The sequence below is a fragment of the Leptosomus discolor genome, chromosome 3 (genome assembly GCF_034619465.1).
Source record: "Leptosomus discolor isolate bLepDis1 chromosome 3, bLepDis1.hap2, whole genome shotgun sequence".
Taxonomy (NCBI): domain Eukaryota; kingdom Metazoa; phylum Chordata; class Aves; order Leptosomiformes; family Leptosomidae; genus Leptosomus; species Leptosomus discolor.
The window spans coordinates 34608097-34631125 of record NC_141393.1 but is presented as its reverse complement, the minus strand read 5'-3'; the positions used below and the strand labels follow the sequence as shown (position 1 = coordinate 34631125).

General features: G+C 34.8%; 1 protein-coding gene across 1 annotated transcript in view; it reads right to left on the bottom strand.

The window, feature by feature from the left end:
* CDIN1 (CDAN1 interacting nuclease 1) overlaps window positions 1-23029 on the bottom strand; it is a 126739-nt gene that overhangs the window by 53195 nt on the left and 50515 nt on the right. The window contains exons 7-11 of the mRNA XM_086462877.1: window positions 21467-21546; window positions 21057-21106; window positions 18146-18213; window positions 13055-13120; window positions 9747-9852 (exon numbers count right to left, since the gene is read on the bottom strand). Of these exons, the coding sequence (XP_086319003.1) occupies window positions 9747-9852; window positions 13055-13120; window positions 18146-18213; window positions 21057-21106; window positions 21467-21546 (370 nt within the window). The remainder of the gene's footprint in view (window positions 1-9746; window positions 9853-13054; window positions 13121-18145; window positions 18214-21056; window positions 21107-21466; window positions 21547-23029) is intronic.

Sequence of the window (23029 nt, the reverse complement as noted above, 5' to 3'; positions counted from 1 at the left end):
AATATTAGTCAGACTGAAGAAATTTTCATGTTGTTTGTGTGACCACCAGAAGCCTGGTACTTCAGATGGTATTAGTTTTGATAAGAGCTAACTAGACATCAGACCTATATAATGAAACCTGAAGAGACAGGCTTGGACTATGCAAATAGGAATGTCCGCAGAGGCTCTTGTGCAGTTGATTGTCTCTTGTTGATAAACAACACATCCTAGAAAAACAGTGGAGGAAGGACAAATTTTTTCAGCATCACAGCTAAACCAGCTTTGTAATGTCAATATTTAAGGCCTATCCATGAAAAATTAAAAAGTTCTTTATTTCACTAATAATGTCACACATCAGAGAAGCTGTGCAGTTACACTTTGACAATTCAGATGTAAATCTTAGAATGTCTGCAAGTATTCATGACAAAGGTATATTTATCATTTTAAAACAAAAGGACATGATTTCTTGATGTTCCTATCAAAGACTAGTGATGGATGAAAGCATGCTAATCGAATTACAAACCAGAAGGAACACAGATGCTTGCTATTTTGATTAGGAGAGGGAAATCAAGATCTCTTTCGTAAATTAAGATATAAACATTCTAAAATCATACATACAAACATATACATAAGTTTGTATAACACACTGTGTATGCACAGGAGCTTGGTATGTTCTCAAGTAGACATGCTACAAATACCAACTAGAGTAACTGCCAATTTACTTAAGGTCAGAAGCAGCCACGTATAGTAAAGAAAATCAAACATTGGCTTTGATCAATTCCAGTTAACTGTTTATGAATTTATATATTCAGAACCATTTTAGCTTTCTTATATTAAAACTCCCCAAGTGACGAGAGAGAATCATTTAACTTTTTTTTTTTTGTAATTTGTTTCCTACTGCCTTAGTTCTAGGTTTAAATTACGCTTATTTGAAATTACACTAATGTAAGTTAAAATTGCATAAAATCACTGTATACATCACTGAAAACAAAAATGTAGACTGTTTATGTGGGATGCAATATTGCAAGACAAGCATGGAACTTCAGAATCAAATTTTTATCGCAAGCTTTTACATTTCTGATACTCAAGACATCTTATTTCAGTGTCTTGCTTTATGTGTATCCACAATGCATCAAACTAATTATGCATGTTTAACAGGAACTCTTAAACATCAAGAACTTTGCTTACTAAGCATCAATCACAACTGCTGTCAGTGAGACAGACAAAACTCTGTCAAATTTGTAGATCTGTATGCAGTGGCAAGGTCCAACGAGGCCAAATGATATTTTCATAAAGTACTTGTTAAATGATAACATCCAACTCCTTGAAAGCTATCTTTCTCCTTTAAGCAGGTAGTAACTATAAAGCAGATCGCTCTGATACCTTTTCCATTAAAAGTCTGCAATGAGTGAACAACTTCTTGATATCCGCAAGAAAGTACCCTGGTCACTCTAGTTCTGAACAGAGAAAGAAAAGCCACTTTGCTAACTGGAGAACTGTTCGTAAAACGTACTTGTTTATACCTTACTGTACTTATGAAACCTACAAATAAAGTACTAAGAAATTAAAATACACTATAATCCAGAATAACTGGCTTTTTTTTTTTTTATGTAATTGAACATAAACTAGTGACACTACGGGGGAAAAAAGATATTTGAATTAAAAATAATCTTCATGCAAAAATATTTTTATTATTGTTAAAATAATTTTTACCTGACCCTTTGAGCAGAAATGCATTCAAAGTCAAGAATTATATAATGTCTGTTCAAAGTGCAGTGTCTAAAAAAATACACCACCAACAACAATCATTTTGCTATGCTACTCAGAAGCCCTAGCAAGACACATCTGATGATGTGCTTAATGCAACTTATCCAAATACCCTGGGTGCCTCCTTTAATGCAAGATTAGTGTCCCAGGAAAGCAGATTCTTGTGCTCTGGAAACACAAATCCATGTTGTACAATCGCTCAGCATAAACAAAATGTGGGCAGTTTCAATATATATCTTCCAGTCTCATCTCAAGAGAAACTGCTCTGTCAGAGGCTGAACAGTAACTTGGGACTCCACAGTGACATTGTATTTCTTTTTGCCTAAGCCAAGATTTCCCAGAATCAAGGAATTTGTGCCACTGTGTGTAAATGTGACTGCTGTCCATTAACCAGTCAGGGACTACTGAATCTATTCATTTTACACCTCAAATTTCTCTTGGATTGTGCACTAACCTTACCAGTCTCATGTTTTTACATGATTTATTTACTGAGTCCTATCTGTAATCAGCTATTGACATTATTCACTTTTTTCCTATATTAGTACAAATAGTTTTATATTCTATGTATAGTTGTTTATCATTTAATGCATTAAAGGCTGCTTAAGACACAACTAAATTCCTCCACCTCTTGGACCTTTTTTGAAAAATTTACTGGATGCCCAATATATATAATATTCAATAGCATGTGAGAATAATTTTTATGCAACTCTGATAGTTAGAAAGATAGATAACTCAATTATGAGATCATCTATCAAAATATTCAGATGTATAAGAGGCTACTAAAAAGATTGATGACTGAGAAAGTCCACTGATTCTCTAGCCATCATATTCACACATTTGGCTAGACAACATTTTTCGCTGCCTTCACAAGCAAGCTTCATTACCCATCACTCCACTGAAAAGAGTTTATTATGAGGCTGCCATCTTGGCAAGACTATTATTTAGATGATAAATGTTGGGGGAAAAAGTGTGTCTAGATTTTTTTTTTTAAGATGAGCTTTTTGACAGATAAAACAAACAGCATCTACATTTCTAATTAACTTAAATTTGGCATGTACAAATACAGGTCAGTAAAGCTATGATATGCTACTAGATTATCTTGTGTCTGAATCTTGCCCTTAATTTGTAAAATGTAAATTAACTAATTAGAAGAAAAGCAGCATTATTTGTGGCAAAATGCTTCTTCTACTTCTTTGCTTTGTGACATTTATGATCAACTGTAGTCCTTCATTCTAACTTCTAATAGATGGATAATTATGCTCATACTAATTTATTAGGCTTTTAGTATTTTAAAACAAATGAAAACTTGAGATTTCTGAAGGCAAGGAAGCACAACATACTGCAACATGCAGCCAAATTACATACTTGCTAGCTTCACTTCATCCACAATATCATGCTGTTTACATGTGTATGTCGCATGAATATAGATATGAAGGTATGACTTGCACAATATTCAAGCATCTGACTCAAATGGAAATCACTACTAGTATTCCTAAAATATCCTTGAAATCTCTGTATCCTTTCTGTGCATGATGCATAGTAATAATAACACATTTATGCTTTGTTCATTAGTACTAAGAGTTAAATTTTTCTTTATACTCCTACTACCCTCCTCAATTATCATTTGAAATGGATTAGACTAGCAAATATAGAATTACACAAAGGAAGGAGGAGTTGGTCATTCTTGAGTTTCAGCCCAGCAATCTGACCTTGTTAAATAAAAAATATATGATATCATAGTTTACAGGAAGGGATTCTTTTCGCTTTGGTTTGGTTTGGTTTGAACTATTACTAGGTAGATAAAGATTCAACACTAAGAAATACATTGAAAATGTCAGATGTAAATGTCAATTAAAAACTACAAGGAATTCTGAAAGGTAAGGTCTGTGGGGGGTTGACATTCTTTGACATAGTGGAGTGTCTGCAACCAGGCCTTTGGCAAGCATAGCAGGATCTATGCTGTCAGCTCTTATCGTACATAAACTTAGATGCTTGTCTAATCTGAATGAGAAATACCAGGAAAATTGGAGCTGAAGCATTGCAATAATGTGGATGGAAGCTGAAAATGCTCTATCTGCACTACATGAGTCTCCTGTGACATGATAATATTTAAGACAATACAGAAAAACATAAGGAAAGAATAATTTAAACAAAGCTATGCAGTGCTTCATTTACTACTTTTTAGGTTGAGAATGGAACAAACTAGCAGTGTAAGGCTTAAGTAACAGAATTGAATGATAATGAAAATCCCAATTTCATGTTTGTATTAAATACACTAAGGAGAACAATGAATGAAAATACATACTTAATTAATATCAATCATTCAAATGTAAATGCTAATATGAATATAGTATGGTCTGTTCTTTTTTTTGACAAGAATTAGTTTTGGTACAACATAAAACAACCTACAATGCTCAGCCAAAGAATTAACATTATAGCAACGCTAGGCATAAGCCACGGTCTCAATGGAAAATGTCTTCATGCTCTGTTATTCAATTACGTTGTTAAACACGGGATGACTGGTAAAACCTAAAAACTTTACTTTTGAGCTAAAGTAAAAAAAGTTTTATTTTTCATAAACTACATGTTGATTTTTATACTGTTCATGTATCATTAAATAAAGATAACAGTAATTCATGTCAAATGCTGTTGGAAACAAGATAAATTATCTAGAACATTTGTGAAGTGCAGTTATGCCTATGTGTATGTGTGTGTATGTATGTGTGTGAGTGTACACACGTACCTGTTTATCTTGCAGGAGACCACAGAATTTTATCATCTTCATCAAGTAAACTACCAAGTCGCTGAACTAGCGGGAAATGGCACTCTTCATTTCTTTTGATTCTCTCCTTGACTACAAACAAGCGTATCCTACTCAAATACTGTTAAGGTTAGTGAGTTGGCATGGCAAATTTTAAAAAAGTGAATTCTTTTTGAAGAAACTTATCTAGATACAGTCCTAAGGGGCAAAAATAATCATAAACTCTCTCTTCTATCTACATCCATTTTTGTTTAAGATTAATTTACTAATTCAAGTGGGGCCAGGAGGGAGAGAAAAAGGCACAGAGCAAAACCCAGCATGTGTGAAAACCTACAAGCATTAGATAGTTAAACAAACCCTAAGTCCCTCAGTGTTGCAGTAAGGTCAAAACCTTTCAGCATTGTACCAGTGTGTCAAAATATGTCAACAAACCATCATACTGCAAGAAGAAGAATGACCTTTCAGTTCTTTATGTTTGGGCTGCCAATGAAGCTCTGGATACTGTGTATGCATGAACAGTTTTCCTAGCCACTTGACAAATGCAACTCCCAAGGTTTCCTCCAAGTCAAGTTGTTATACCAATGGCTTTCAACTCACCAGTACAACTTTTTAAACCATTCACAATTGGAGAATATTGATCTTGTTATAGAACAGACATCCATAAACTCACAGCATTACTCCCTCTTCTCCTACCACCTACAATCACACAATTACTACTTAAAAGTCTTCACAGTAACATGTCAAACCATTTTAAACAGCTGAACAGAAGAAAATGTGTATTGTCTTAATTTTCTGATTCAGCGTTTGCTCACATACAATTCATCCTTATAGCCACCTGCAATTGAATTTGAACAGAACACTCTTCTCAAAAAAACCCTAAGAACATATTGGCTGTGTTTGTGACTGAAATACAATCCTTTGCGTTGTTTCTGTTCACATTTATCTGAAACAAATACCTTTTTTAACCTAGAAGACTGTTAGTTATAAACTGAAGTCTCAAGACCAGACATAATGTATTAAATAACAACACATTTAATCACGAATTTATGCTTCCAGAAAGTGTGGTTACTATTTTAAAATTACTTATGGGAAACTTGGTTTTATTATTCTTTCAAAAAAGCAGAAGCACAGGACTAACAACATTTAGAATACGAGCAAATGGGGGAAATAATTTAGTACAGGGATGGCTTCCATTCTTATTCAAAGAGAAGATGAAATGCTTCTCTTTCACGATGTGAAATTGCCTTTAGTTTAATATCAGTGTCAAATATGACATTTTCCTACAGTCTCCCTCACATATAGTAAAGTTTCTTTAGCTAATAACGGCATCAAGCTTTCTCCTGGGACTCTCTAGAAATTACATTCCAGAATGTACATATGCCTTAGCCAGGCCTGCAAAAGATAGAAAATGTAAATTGCTGTATTTGAGTTTATACCTTCTTACAGCAAGTCACTGACAGTGTACCCACTAATTACTATTTGAACCGTCTGTTGCTGATCTCTATATGCCTCTTAGAAAACAGCAGTCAGGACTATCAGCTCTGAATAACGGACTTTTACAGCCAGGCCTCCAATTTTTAAGTTAGAAAAAATTAGGAAAAAAAAGAAATGGCACCATTCATTTAAGCCTTAAAATAATTTACACGTTCTCAGACCCTGCTTTAAAGCACAATCTGTGTAACTCTCTGTTCATGCTCTCCAAATTACCTTTGGTCACACAGACTATTCAACAATTTTTATCCCCATGATTACAAGAAATACACCAATGTAGGCCAGTGAACAATGAAAAGTGTGGTATGTACTACACGTGCACAAAGCAATTGTATCTTGCACATGCAGTTGTCCTGTTTACCCAGTAGCAGTGAAAGCTATAGCCTGCTCAGTAGATGCCGTCACTTTGAAGGAAGAAACATATTGAGGGAAGGGATTCTTTAAGTATGTGAATCATTTTATACTAAGTTTGTTCAGTATATAAAATAGCTTTTCTAAAACATCACTCTGCAACATCAGTCTGGGAATATGCAAGACCAAACTTGACTTTTCCTGTTTATTACTGAAAAATCTCAATATCTAAACAGCATCTTAAATTACAACTGTGCAAACCCACTGACAAGGTACACTTTGTACATTTTTAATGTGAAGCTTAATTTGAAGATGAGGTTGCAGTGCAGCACTGCAACTGAAAATTGCTTAACAATACCATTGATGTATGAGCCATAAAAAACCTTGCTAAGCTGTCCCTGCAGAACTCAGAGTAATAAAAAGGTGTTCTTTTGCACTGAGGTGAACAGACATGGTTGACTGCATCTAGGGAGCTGTTCTGTTAAATGAGAAAGTGCCATTTCTTTCCTGTCAGTACAGACCAATTTAAGACACTCACAGGTTTAGTTAGTGCAGAATACAGGATTTAATGAAATACACACATAACAGCAAACAAACCACAGCAATGTTCAAAGCTTTCAGTCAGATTGTGTGCAGAATTAATCTTACATCTGTGACAGATGTGGGAAAAAAACCCTAGAAACTTTTTCAGTCTCCCTCCTACTCTTCAGAGAAACAATAAAAATGCTGAATGGAAAAGGTCTAAAATGTCTCACCTTCATTCCTTTCAAAGTATCTAGACATGTATTTCTATCCACACCTAACAGGCGATGTTACAGGTTTTCTCTCCAATTTCATTTCAGCTTTAAGTTCAATCAACAGATCAGGTTTACAACCCCCTAACCTATCAGATGAGTGTCATGGTATCTCTATTGTGAACTGATGCTTCTTCTCCAAATGATTCCTCCTTCAAGAGGAGAGGAGACACATAGGTGTGGTGAATTGACTGGGACGCTGGTTATCACTTGAGAGATCGTTGCATAGGCTGATTAAACCAATCAAATTGATTCACAGTTTGTGCAGCTACACCTGTGTCCTTTCCTAATAGTTTCAGAGAGCAATGAAAGTTAACTGTCTAACCTGCATGCAACCTAATCTGTCAACATGCGTTCATTAACCCAACTGTCATTATATTAGAAGCTACAATAACTCAGAACTCATTTCAGAAGATGATGTGATACTGCTAGTTTGGCCAAGCTGTACCAAAACGAAAACTAACAGGACTTCTTCCTTAAAAAAAGCCCATAGAAGTCTGCCTAATTTCCATAGTTAACTTATCACTAAATTCGGGATTTAAGAGGTAACAAATCTCACTAAGGAGATTTCTAGTTTCCTTCATATGAATGTAGTCACTATATCTAAGAATCAACAGGTTTTGTAGTTTTCCATACGAATAGCTATAACAAAAGTTTTGGCAAAATCTCAAACCCACTTCCAAAACAGTCTAATCGATCGACGTGTCAATTCAGGCTAGCTTTTGCAACATTAAAAGTACTTGACTAATAGCTCAGTGAGAGACATTATTCCATTTTTGAAGTTGCAATATTAATTAGTACACAGTAAAATTAAAATGAAGTTAGCTATGTCTTGGTTTCCTGAAAAGAGCATAAGCAAAGTTTCTTTCGGAAATGTCAGATTCAAATGGTACACACTATTCTCAAATGTTTTACACATTTTATAGCTCAAACCAAAACATGGATGGTCATTTCGTTCAGCACAAGAAAAGACAGAAACTACAACTTCAACTTTGCAATGGCAATTTTACGGCAAACAACAAATGGATTAGTGTCTTCATCCTACTTGTCTATCCAACTTTCACCCCATCTCAACTTAGCTAATATCTTTATGCTCATTTTATCTATTTAAAATTCACTTTGGAGCTGCTTTTCTCTGATACCATCACAGATCCCTTCAAACACATCCTTTCTCCTCAAAAAATATTCCAGCCAGTACATCTAATGGCCTCCTCCCAGTCTGATGCTCCATCTCCTGTTATTTACACTGATGTCCAAGTTCAGCACCATTTGCATCAGCATCTTTCCTGCCACTCTCATAATTTGCCTAGACATTGTATATACTCAAATGTCTTTCTAAGTCTTGTATTCTGGATACATGCTTCACAAATTCTCTTCTACAACTTTCCTGTAGTATAATATCTTCATCCAACAACCGTCAGTCTTCTGAGGTTCCCATCACCTTGAATCAAATTTTCCAAGTCACTGCTTTCTGGGATTGTCAAATAAAAGCAGGTCCTTCTCACATCAATCAGGAATGTTGCTGCAGAGCAAATAATAATTCCAAACTCTGATGATGTTATCAAGATTTGGTTTCCCTTCCTCTGCTGCCTCCTACAGAACCTGCTTTTAAGCTATTTCCCAAGCTGAGGCTAGCTATTTTCACCTTGGCATTTCTCATATTCAGCTGGAATACTAATGGTCACCACACTAGTCTCTGATGTTGACACATGCTGTCTATTTGTTACATGTTCACACGTTTGTGCCATCTTCTCGATTATCTCTCAGCTTTCATTGATGGTCTCTTGTAAACACTGAGCACACGTCTAAACTTATGTTTTAAAAATCCTGTATTAAAACTTTCAGTTACCTCACTCACGACCTTGCTTAGGGCTCCACCGCATACAAAAACAGAATTGAAGATAAAACATCGTGTTTAAGACTTTTTTCGGAAGAAAAATCCTCCAGTGAGGAGGCTTCTAGTACCATGGAAAGACATATAAAAACATACAATAACGACCCTTATAAGAATAAAGCAGAACTATTTTGGCCATCTTTAAAAGAAAAGATCTTTATACCAGTATCATCAACATGTTCAGAAATTCTGTCCAGCACAACTTATCTCCCTCCTTATGTTCCTGCAAATACTTACAACATTTTTTTAGCTTGAAGATCATTGTTATTACTGCTTAAAATGTAGATAATAAATAAATATTTTATTTAAAAAAAACCCCAATCCTAGATATAATCAAAGCGCACTTCATTAGACTGTGAAGATTTTATAATAAATTTGGCACCTTGCAGCTATTACAAAACGTTACAGCAAAAATCTTCCTTCAAAGTTAGGCACTAAAAAAATTGACATATAACTTCTGTACCAAAGTAACTTATTCTGTCATCTAGCATCATTGTGAAATCACCATATATATTTGCTGCATGTTAACAATTACGATGTGAATTTTTCATAAATATTTCAGCATTCTGAGTTGACATAACGACATTCAAAACGCCAGATTAGTAACATGTATTTTGTTCACATGGCTTAATAAAAAAGTGTTTTTTCCACTAACTTCTTTTATAAATGCAGTCGTATTTATCTATAAGGAAAAATAACAGAAATGTACCTGTTCCAGTAGCTCCAAAACTGGTCCTGCAAGTAGGCTTGGTGGCTACTTTCATCACCGAATGAGGCTTTGCTTTCAATCCAGTGAATTATGTGTCCTTCAACAGCTAGGGTGACAGCAGAAAATAAACTGAACTCTGAGAATCACACTTAACGGCCTGTAAGAATGTGTTTGGGAATATCCCATTTACTCCCCAATCTACTACCTAATTCATGCTTGCAGGAGAGTTACATATTTGTAAAAATATATTTCAAATATGCACACAGGACATATTCTTTAAAAAAGTACCAGAAAATATTCTAATGGATAATTAAATCAATTTCAGTGTAATTACACCCTGTTCTAAATACTTGCATTTATTCTAACACAAACAGAATCCAACCTAAACTAAGGTGCAATTGCATTCTACTTTCACCCTTAATTTGCTGGAAAGGAGTTGTCAGGTAAGGAATCAAAAACTTCTGGTGTATAACAAAACAGTTAGCTAAGGTGCTAAAGACAGAACTACTCACCAATCCAGAGTGGAAAGTGTTAAAAATGGCAAGGAAGTTTATCACAGATGTATACCTGCTTCCTTACTTTTGCAAAATTAGCAATGCTTCACCAGAAAGAAGTTAGGAACAAGAAGGCTTATGTGAAAAAATGTGATTTTGAATTTCTGTTTCTTTCAGTGCTGTGGGATTTGCTTTGGTTTATGTCTTTCCTCATTTCTTGTAGGAATGACTTTCTAATACTAATAAAATTATCTTTTTTTTGGTAAAAGGAAAGTCCTCTCTGAAGTTGACAACCTAATTTTGCAGGAGAAATCATGAGAAACACTCTAAAAGATCATTCTTTCTCCAAAAAGGTAATGTGGGGTATCATTATCGAGGTATTTAAAAAATGTTTCCTTTATTTTGAGTTGCCTATAAAATTCATAGCCATGATGTCTTAGCCCAAGTTTGACCTGTGATAAGGTACTCAAAGAGCATGCAGACTCAAGCACAATAAAGAAAGATTAGAAGAGGCTATGGCAGTACCTGATTGACCACAGACTGTAAAGTTCCTTGGGAAATCTGGGTAAATAACTCATGAAGTCACCACACTAAGCTCTGTATGCCACTACCCTGCTATCAGTAACCAAGTTAACTTGTGTAGGCCTATACTACTACATACTACCCCTGCACCTAATACCTCCCCAATACCTGTAGACCCTGGGAGATATAACAGCTGAGGTATAAACTGCATAGTCACTTGAGACACAATTTCTAAGAAACATCTGCCTTGCCTAGCTATATATTAAGTCATGAAGAAGAGAATGCAAGGACCGCCACATATTAGTTCAGACTGGACAACTGGTAGAAAATTACATCCCAAGTGACTGAAATAATTTGAAAAAAGTAATGTACTATCACTATTTGAGTTTTTAGAGACAAATCCACACAAACAAATGAATGCCTATTTTTAACTTTATTTCTAACAGGGTAATACTACAAACTTAAGAATTCTTTTGGGTGTTTACCAGTTTCCCTTCTCAAGCATTAAAAAAATTAGTTCCATCTAGTCACTATTCTAGTTTCCATTCACTCAGGCTCCTGAATAACTGGGATATAATCTTCATGTTTCTAAAGCAAAAGTGAGTATCTTAATACCAAGTACATATTGTGTATATCGGGGAATCTTATCAACGTATGTAATTATCTGAAGAGCAGGTGTTAAGAAGAGGGAGCCAGCATCTTTTCAGTGGAGCCCAGTGACAGGACCAGAGGCAACGGGCACAAACACAGGAGGGCCCATCTGAACATCAGGAAAGATTTTTTTACTGTGAGGGTGCCTGAGCACTGCCACAGGTTGCCCAGGGAGGTTGTGGAGGCTCCATCCTTGGAGATACTCAAAAGCCATCTGGACATGGTCCCAGGAACCAGCTCCAGGTGAACCTGCCTGAGCAAATGACCACTAGAGGTCCATTCCAGCCTCAACTATTCTGCAATTCTGTAATCTCACAATCTTCCCTGCTAACTTAAGACTTGATAAAAACCTGTTCCCTCCTCCCCTCAAGTCTTTGGTAGCTTCCTGAGAGCCTCCACAAATAAGAAGTAAGAAAGTGAAGGAGTAGAAATTAATTGAAAACTCGCCAAGCGTGGCTTGCCAAGAGTGTATTGCAGATCATTAGGATGCCAAAACTTCACTGTTTCAAATATGGAGTGCTTCAGTTACAAAGGTATTTTTATTTTGTACATATAACCTCTTATTAACATCAATACCATTTTTATTTTTTGGAAACATGATGAGGAATACAAGCATCACCGAGTTAAGGAAAATCTTGAAAAACTTTTCAGAAGACTCTCATATACATAGTTGTTTACCTATTGGATAATAGATTATGGTGCTGGAAGATGGTATCTCAAGCTCTTCTGAGTAGTGAGACATTTTATAGTACACACTCAATTCCTTTTGCCAGTGTACAAAAAGGAGTTATCTCAGTAAGAATTCCAGCCGTTGTCAATATGAAGAAGAAAAACCTAGTCATGCATGTGACTTTCACACAGTGCTTTCAGTCTTCTTATTTTCTCTGATAGACACAAAAGTAGACATCTGCATAGGCAGGTGCTGCGTTCTATGGAGGCAAAGCATGAGTCTTTTGGCATGAAAGTCAATTTACAAAAGGTGATTAATAACTCTTTACACTTGGACAACACGGATGTTTTTTCTTCCATGGCCCAGCCACTAGGTCATCTAATTACTTTCTTACATGGCCTCAAGACCAGAAAACATAGATGAACTTTGACATGACCTATATACCTACTTTTATTCCTTCTTACTTCTTGCCATGCAGAATTTTAAAAAAACAATAGAGAACTGCAGAGTTGTATGTAGATGCAAAGTGATGGCAAAAGAGTAACTGCACAATGACAAACCTTTATGCAATAACCTATAGGTGTAATGGTTACATAACGCCTTGAACTGATTTGGTCTAGAAGTTTAAGACAATTACAGGCATTTCAGAGTTCAGTTCATAAAGACAGTGGGTAGACCAGGTTAGAGGGAGCAAGGATTTGGGGGTTCTTATTGTTGCTTGTTTTTCTTTCTTTCTTTTTGTGATAATGAGAGATAAACATGCAGAGACCAATGAAGAAACGCTGAGTAATATTACTTAGTATCAAATCTCTCTGACCTAAACTAGAAGGTCTTAAAATTATTGGGTAACTACTGAAATAGGAGAATAATTGGTAGTATCCTACAATATACTTCATTTAAATAGCCATAATATTTTAGCATGGACACTTCTACACAAAATAAAATAATAAAAATTCTTTCAAAAGACTTACCTACTGGCACTTCTAAAATAAAGTCTGGTGTTTTGTCATAACCCTTTGCACGAAGCTGATCTTCAGCTATACATACAGAATAAGAACTATTGTTTATAAAAGTATTCTATTAAGTAGAGAGCAGCATAATTAATTTTATTTTAAATAAGAGTATAAGAATTACTAATGCAGTCATACATATCCTTCTTATGCATGCAATGCTGTGTCAGATTAAATGAACCTCTGTAGAAAACCTGAAGCATGGATATAAAAATGGTTCTTTGTCATCCCTGCATTTTTATGTCTTCATTATAAACATCATTAATTCAAGCTGTCATACAGTATTTTATAACCCCCAAATATTCAAAATAAAGAGGTATGTTCGCTTATTGAAAGAAGAGTCTCCCCATATTAGGAAGTGTTAAGATTAATCCTACAACACCACAAATGTAGATATACTGTAGCTGCCTTCCTGGTTTTATTTTTATGTTAGCATAAAGTCGTTAAAAAAAAGAACAAGAAAACCCTTCTCTTTCAGAAATTTATTAAAGGAGAGAGAAGCCACAATTTCAGTTTCTCTTGCATTCTGCATTCTATAGATTTTATCCAATTTCAGATCATACAAAGATTTAGAAATTCTGCTAACATTAACTGTACAGCTCTAATGCTTACAAACATTAAAGCCAAATATTTCAAAAAACAATAGAATGAGCAAGACAAAATGAGGGAGCAAAAGACAAAAAATGCTACCTTTAAAAAAAAAAAAAAAAAAAAAGGGAAAGAAAAAAGAAAAGCCCAAGCAAGCTCTTAATATTTTCTAAACTATTGTCCTTGATTTCCGATACCATTACACTGGTATTTCTGAAACGCCATTTCTCCATTAGAATTTGGAGTGACCTGGTCATTCAATTCCAGGCATGGCTTTCTGTCTTCACCCAAGCTCAACTAATGGCACTACCTAGTAACAAGTAAGGCTGTGTAGCCCCTTAACACCTACTGGGCTGTTGACATTGTCATGCATCCCATTCGCCTTTCTGCATCACCTTTGATTAAAATTAATGGTCCATTCTCACTGTTGGGTAGCTTATTTCCAATCCATTTATCAGGTTAGGACAGTAGTTTCATGGCCAATGTTCAGAACTCAGTTTTTGAATACTTTGTGCATATCCTGAAAGGTCAGCAGTTTGAGTCCAAGCAACATTTTAATGACAACATACACGCTTAGAAATCAAAATATTTTAGAAGTGCCTAAAGCAAACTTCCCCTCTCTTTCTCATTGAAGAATATGTCTGAAGTGTTCTTTTTTTTATATAGTGAACTTATAGTAAAGTGGGACAGTAGCAGTTTTGGAAAGTTGTAAATTCACTTCAGTGTAAACAGCAATAGCTGTTTATTCTTTTTGATATCTTTAGTATTTCTTTTGAAATTCAAGAGTATTTCTTTGCTGCAAGCACACTATATTGTAAATACAAGTCTTTGCAATGCAACACTTCATTATATCACCCGATTAGCAATTAAACTTTTCTAGGATTTAGACACAGACTTGGTGGTTCACTATTATCTCAAACTTCGAATATGGATAAATGTTAAGATAAACAAGGTTCTAATTTAACAGAACCTATGAATAGAGAGTTTTACGCCATCACATAAAGGTGAATTAATGTTCTATGTAACCTTTTAATCTTGATAAAAATAAACAAAAAAAATCCAGTTTTATCCAGCTCTATTTAACTGTAACTTGCTCTTAATTGTTTTAATCTGTCTAGAAAAGGTAATAGGATGTCCCAGCTCAAATTTTCATTATATAAGAACAAATAAATAGCAAGAGAAAGTTCACTCTTTTACATCTAACAAATGGTAGTACCACAAATATATGGAAATGTACCTTAAAAAATCTCACTGAAAACCAGGGCAGATGTAAACACATTTCCTGACAGGTCAACTTGGCAGGTCTCTGAACCAGAGTTTGCATCAGCATTACTTTTAATATTCTTCAGCAGATTCTTTTCTCAAGGATGCCTGATTACTTTTAAAATCATTTGATACTAACACATGGCTTGAAAAAGAACATGATCTTTCTTTTAAATCTGTTTCTGAATGTTTTGTATTTTGTATTGTGATAAACATTGGAAAATATGTTAGAAACCACGTTTATTATTGATGTGGGTTGTCTATCATGTGCAGGAACATAATTATATATTTCTATCTCTTAAAGTGTTTTGAAGCTTTACAACATGGGGGGCAGGGGGGGAGAGAACTACAGAAATTCCCCACAATCACTATAAACTTTTTTTTCAAACCAATACCCCACCAAAAGAAAAGAAGTCCTAGCTTCTCAGCCCAGGTATGTTTCTGCACCTTAAAAGATCTTTTAAACTCTTGCATGGATTAAGAATAATTTAACAACTGCTTGAAAGCCAGCCCACAGCAGCTTTGACAGTTACATTTATGCATCCTCAGATTTGAGAATTACGTTGAAACAGCCCTAGTAAGTAGTTTGTCTACGGAGTCCACATTAATTTAGATTTCCAACAAAACTGCAGCTTCATCTTTACCATAACTTCACACTCAGTCATAACCATTTAACACATCATTGTTCTTATACTAGCCTCTGGATATAACAAAGAAACCAAACATTCTTCTGTTGGTGCATGAATGAGCAGCAACCGCAAATTTAAGACTACGCCAATCAGATTTCATGATTTCTATCCAGGCTACTACTGAGGGACATCATGGTGGGAACCAAAGGAGGACAAGATTCCAGACAAAGGCCAGTACCTCCCCAGATAGCTAAAAGCTTTCCTAATATATTCATGGCAAAGATATAAAAAAAATAAAGATCCTATACAGAACCTAGAAATTCGTGGCATTTCAGTATGGCAAGCGAAGCTGTTACCCTGTTTTGAGAGAATGCTTCCATTGATCACTTTAATCTCAAGCAAAATGATAAAGACTCAGGAGCTGTGTTTTTGTTGAAAAGAGGATGTGGTATATGATGTGCTTCTCATGAACAATGGATTAATAAAATGCAAAACTCCTTAGTTTGTATAGTTTCCAATCCTGATCTGTAGGATTTGAAAGCTAATTGCTCCAGAAACAGTCAAATTATGTCCTAGACCTGAAAAGCTGTTTCATGCTCCAAGACTGCACTGGGGCATTTTATATTCACTGTGTTCTTTGAATATGCTTTCTTCTCCTGTAATAGACTCTCTATTGCCCAGGTGAATACAGTGGTACAAAATCCTGACTATTCTTGAAGAATAGTACACTGGAATAGTGTTCTATTCTAATAACTAAATAACATGGGAACTGCAAGAATTCTGTTTCTTTAACACATGTTAAAAAGTAATGGAATTGAAAGTACAGCAATCTAAGTCATAAGCCACCTTCAAAACTGGAATGCAGTCTTATTCATAGCCTATCAAAGCCTGAATTAGTTGACCTATAGGAAATACTGTCATCTCTTCTGTTTTCCTGAGGTTTTCTTCAAGCATTTTTGTAACTAATTTTTCAGAAAGGACAAATTTTATTGTGAAGGGTTCAGTAGGGTTCATCTTGCAGATACTTAGGAAAAGTTTTTTTTTTTTAAAAAAAATCATACCTGGAACCTTAGAGACACATGCAATGCACAGAAATAATAAATACAACCACTTAACATATCTTAAATGATGATAAACAATACTTCAGCATACATAAAATGTAAACAATAAGTTAAGCTCTCATTTATATCTTTATATTCTAATGGGTTAACCCATTCTAGATATTTTGATTTGACAGCACAAATTTCTTACAGCTTATTTCTAAAGACAAAACTGATGCTTATCCAAGGTCATGAAACATTAAAATGTAAATCTGATTTGTGTACTACACAAGCCTGCACAAGGCAAATAAAATGATAATCGTTGGGTTGAAGATCCATTAGTGAATCATCTAGTCCACTTGTATCGTGACAGGATTGATTTCATTACCAGCTTTGATGGATGACTGTCAAGTCTAGCCTTGAATTTTTCATTGAAGGTGATTCCATAACCTTCCCTGGCAGTTTGCTTTATACTTTTTGTTCCTAGAACTGTTTAGTATTTTAACTCAACATCTCCTCTGCAATTACAGCTTGCAGTTACCTGTATTTCTGCTCTTATAGCCAAGTAGGAAAAACTAGCTCCTCAATATTTTCATAGTGTCATCTGCAAGCTTGCATGCAATAGTTATTCCTGTCTTTTCTTCATTTTTGTCTAAAATAAAAGAGCACACTAACTCTGTTCCTTAATCATATGGACACACTTTTTGAAAACCTTAATAATCTTTCCAATTTCTTAAGCTTCTTTAAGGTTTCCAAAATCTTAACTTGAATCTAGCTTTAGGAGAGATCATAGTTTCTAGTAAAACCAGCAAAATTCCCTGATCACACAAATGTTGTGCAACACTCAACAGACAGCATTTCACTTTGTTACTGTCTCATTACATAAAGAATACAAGATTTAAGAAGTCATTGTTAAGTTTATTATCACAGTAAGAAAAATGATGCTTTAAATACTAATCATTGTTTTAACGGCACTCGTACAAGAAACGTTAGTGCAGGCTAAAAGAAAAAAATGAAAAGTACTTCCTAACTAATTAATCCTTAACTTTAAATACAGGGATTGCGAAAAGAGTGCTTGCGTTGGTTGGGAGTCAGTGGGCAAAAATTCAGCAGAAACTGCACAGAAAAGCTAAATGAGTGAATCCTCTAGCAGTTTTTTTAATACATAAAGCATTTTGAAGCTAATATTTCTTATGCTTCCTCCTAAGTCTCATAAGGCCTAGATTATGGCTAATATCTCATGACACCAAAAGTAATACTGCAGCAGATATTAAAGCATTTTTTTCAGCTACTTATTCTATAAAATATTAATTGCAAGCCTGTGCATGTGCTGTATATATAGGGTATTAGGTAACTGAGTTCCTGCTCAGGTCTAAATCAATAAAAGATAACATGTACAGCATCAATCATTTTTTACTCTTCCTTTACTACCTAAACCAAAAGTGTTGAGGCTTATTTTTTTCTTAAATAAACAGTCACCAAATTCTTTGAAGTTAAGGATTCACTGGCTAGCCTCTACTACAAATTCTTACCTATGAAAGAGAGATTTTTTTCCAAAAGCATTTCTTGCAGCAAGACTTCATGCTCATGCCCAACAGCGCTGACAGCTCTAGGTTAAGAAATGGAAGATTACTTTGGAAAAGAAGAAACTTTAGAAAAACATCATAGGCAAAGTAATTAATGATAAAGTTTATTGGCCTTCATCTGCATTTCAGAAGCAATTAGTGATTTGAACTCTTAAGTTTTGAAATTCCTTGCAGGGATTTTCAGAGGCATTTAGCACGTTGTGAAAATCAGACTACTATTATCATCAGGATACATTTTTACAAAATTAAGACCCATTAAATCACACTTATTCAGTATAAATAAGGGCAATATTTCCATTTCCCCCCTTGAATTTAAAAGTAAGTGTGAGCTTAAAACATGTCATTAAATACCTTTTAAATTGCTTTTTTCTGAGTAGTGTATCAATTCTCTAATTCAGCAAAGAACGAAATAAAGTGTTTTTTTCTTTATATTCTGAAATTGACAGGCACTACATCCATCTGAAACATCTTACTGTAATAAAACATTCTTTTAATTGATTTTTCAGAAGCATGAACTAATGTCAGGGAAGGATGAAATAATATGTCATAGTGAAGTCCTTTTCACTTCAGTGACAGCCTGTTGATCCAACGTGCTATTCTTAGCAATATGTAAAAAAGTCATCACATCAAATATTTTTAATGTATCCTCTTGGAGATCAAAGTTCTATTCTGGAAGCTTTTCAGAACAATCTTATGGAACGTCATGATAAAGGATCTTACATTAAAAATAGTTAAGATCCTAATTCTATTTAGAATTACTTCTGAAAAGTAAAGATCACTTTACCATTAGAGTGAGTTACTTATTTACATCAACACTTGATGCTGAACAGCAAAAGAACTAATTCTTTGGAATCATTTCCTATGTACACACACATGGTTTTTATCAATTGGAACTATGTATTATGTTAAACTCTACCAGCAGTTACAGAACAAAAGGGGCAAATGAAGAACAGAAAAAATGGAAGAAAAATACTGCAAACAGAATTTATAATACACCACAAGCAGAAACACTTAGACTTAGTCTATAATAATACCTGTTATTGATGTATGGCAATGACCATGGGGCAAAACTTGTAAATAACCTCACAAGCCATTTTCTACTCATGCAATCTCACAGCCTAGTTTCCCGTAAGCATCTGAACTATTACTGAAAAATAGCCTCTTGGCATTTAGAAAGAGGTTGACTTCATACTTTAGTCCATGCATATACAATTAGATAGTTATATTTAAAATCAATATGCAATTCTTCAGAAGACATTATGCTTTTAAAACCTTAACTTTAAATTGATTTTTAACTATTTTATGCACCTCAAAATTAACATCTAATTCAGCAACATACTTGCAGATAATGCACTCACACAGCTTAGTATTAGATTTTTCTGTATCAAAATGGAATTGAAAAACTCCTCATTATTCTCACTGATGTCACTGCACATTCAATAACTTCACTTGAACCAGAATCTGAAGAGGATAGAAAAGACCTTTTTAGACTATAGGCAAGTTATTCTTAAAAACCGTTCATAATTCTACGTGTGTGTTATTATTACTTTTAAACATGACACTGTCAGAAAATGATAGCCAGATCGTTCATCAAGAAAATACTAATCTTAAAATTCTGGTTATGAAAATTAGTGAACAACAACCTTTTAAAAAGTGTAACTTACTAGATTAATCCACTTTCAGACAGCTGTGTTTAATGTTGAAGATAGCCTCACTGAATACTTAAATTTGTGATTAAAACCACAAAATACAAATACAATTAGAACTCTATCCTGCTGCTCTTAAAGTTAATGGGAGCAGGGCTGGGTCTGTATTAGACACCAGGCAAGTGTTTCTAGTGGAAAGAACATATTTTTAAGAGGTGACCACCATGTGTATCAAAACTACAAGAAGTGTGGATTTTCATGCATAACTAAACATCACTGTAGCTTTCCTATTCTGCAACTGTACGGTGAACTCAAGATCTTCTCCCAGTCTGCATGCAGAAATTTATACAGGGATTCTCTAGGGCTTGCAAGGCAATTGCCTTGCTAGCCTGCTCAGTGATAGCAGGCCATGATTTTGAAACTGTTCTTTTGATAGCAGACTGAAACAGAAGAGGTACTCATTCAGGCCTTTATTAAAACAGATTTGGGGTCACAGTGCTCATTCCCAACAAATGGTAATCTTAGTTTGGAATACTCAGTACTGTGTGGAGTTCCCTCAGTATTCTCACTGGATACTGAGGATCTCTAACTAACCATTTCAACACTAAAAAAAAAAAATCCCTTAAAAATCAAGCTACATAGGGTTTTTTTCTACAGCTAGCCTCATTTCCTTTAAGAAGAAGATAAAGTAAAAGAACTGTACTGGAATGTTAGATACAAGTTGAAAAATACGAATTGGTCAATCACACCTGAATTGCATTTGAAAACATTCCAATTAATGCTCATATTCATAACAAAGCAATGCCATAAAGCTGAACACTATCTACGCAACCTATTAATTTAAACACAGAACAGTTGAGATTGAAAGGTATCTCCAGAGATCCTCCAGTTCAACTCCACCACTCAAAGCATGGTCAACCAGTCTTAACAGAAAACCAGACACCATTTCAACTAATCAAAACCAAAGAGGTTCAACCAGGCATATGAACATGTAGCCACTGAACTGACAACTTCCTGTAGTCCATCTGATTTTTGTTAAAAAGTAAAAAAGAAAGCTCCGCAGTGACCCTCTAGCTGATTGAATGTAAAACAGAGGAGTATGAAACGTGTTTTGTGAAGCAGAACTTTATGTCAGGTTAAAGCTAGACACATCTCTTCCACACAGTCTAAGCTCGTCAATTGCGCACCTAAAATTTTATGGGAAAGGATACTGTTTGATGCAGTCCACCAGTGGTCCATAACAACAGTCATTCACAGTACACTGCAGAGAAATAAGAGTAGTAGTATAGTGATAGGCAACTACAAAACCATTACAGTTAAACAGTATCTTAAAAACAGTAATTACTTTTCTTCAAAAAGGCTATCAGATGCTCTTCAGATTTAATCACAGAAAACAAAAACTGCACGCTTTTATTCACTATAAAAGCAAGCTATTAAAAAGTGAAATGCTCCCCTCACAAATACTGCATTGCCATTTATGGTGCACCCTGACCTCGCTGATAGTTTACGATGACAGTAATTAAATGAGGTTTAAAATCTTTTACTCTGCTAGGCAGATAACAGCATTGCCACAGGAAAAAAAAAAAAAAAGAAAGGAAAAAAAGACAACTGTGATTAATACCTGATAGACTTGATTTGCTAGAACTCCATCTGGAATCTGAGAAGGGTCCCGTAGCATACTGTTTATAAGAGTTTTGGAGGCTAGAGAAATAAAGAACAAAACCACACAGAAAACCTGTTAGTTCAGTTATCCACTTGGCAGGAACAGACACACTTTTAGAAGGAAAACATTGATGATGTTGATAATTTTGAAAATTATCTAACCAGCAACTACAAACTTATAAATTTGTAGCTACTTACCCATTCTGATACAATTAACTCTAAAAGTCTTGAAACACCAAAGGATTTTACTAGCACAGGGTGAAATCAGGCCCTTGTTTACTTACTCAGTTTCACTGGACAGTTTGTGCTTCAGAAGCATCATGCAGCTCCTAAAGAAACTGCTTAGCATAAAGAAAATGTAACTCAGAATAACCTCCATGTCCTATGAGAACTTAGGGAAGACAGTATGTAAAAATTCAAAACAGCCTTTAAAAACAATGTTTGGTCTCAACAATCTTAAGCACTTTATAGATTTGATTATTCCATTTTATTAGTTTTCAAATTCATTTATTTACTTATTCAGTGTTGACAGTTATCTGACTATTTAAAAGCTGGCAAAAGGCTTTCTGTGCTATATTCAAATGTATAAATCTAAGACACAAAAGAAATAAGAATTGAATTTAGGACTATTTATCAATCTTCTATTCACTGTTACTGATACTGCAATGAAAAAAATAACATAAATCAGGAGATGCCTTTAGTTTAATTTCAAATACAGTCCTTGCAAGTACTGGCATTGTTTTCTCTCCAGATGCTTAATCTGGGTAGTTGCGTCTACCAGTTAATTACTAATAGTAGTGGAAAGACTTTATTCTAGAAAAATGCCTTCTGAAACCATCAAACATTTCATTTTACAGTTTCTCAGAGAAAAAACAATGCTACACATGCACAAGCTTCCTCCTTCCTGGGAGCAACTGCTGATAAGAATTCAGCTGGTAGTATATTTATACCATTGAATCCTTAAGTGTAGACCAGGCTTGAGACTAGCAAGGTTCCCCGCTTTGCCAAAGATTTCCTGTGTGACTTCAGGCAAATTCCTTCAACCTGTGTGTGCTTTAGCCATGTAAACAAACTGAAAAACTACTCTTCCTGTTCTTCATCTGTTTTGCCCCAACTCAAGGCCAAAGCTTTGTCACTCTCTTCAGTGACTGAATCAAAAGCCTCAGAAGACACTGTGAAAAGCATTCCTGCAACCTGTGACATGAAGGGATCTGTCACATAAGCAGCAATGCTGCTACTATTAATGCATATGTGTGAGACTATAATTTTAATATTCTCCACAAATGTTGTCTCCTAAAAGCAACACATTCAGTTGAAAGTAGTATTTTCAAGATAGCATTTTGTTTAGAAAATGATACCCTAATGCAAAGGAATATGAGTTTAAAGGCTTTGGGAGAGCTTACAAAGCAGGAGCAAAAGTTTGTGCAAATGTTTTTAAAGAGAATGATATACTAAGGCAAAACACTTCCAAGATGCATCATGCCATATTAAATATTTGTATCTTATTCATCTCATATGAAAT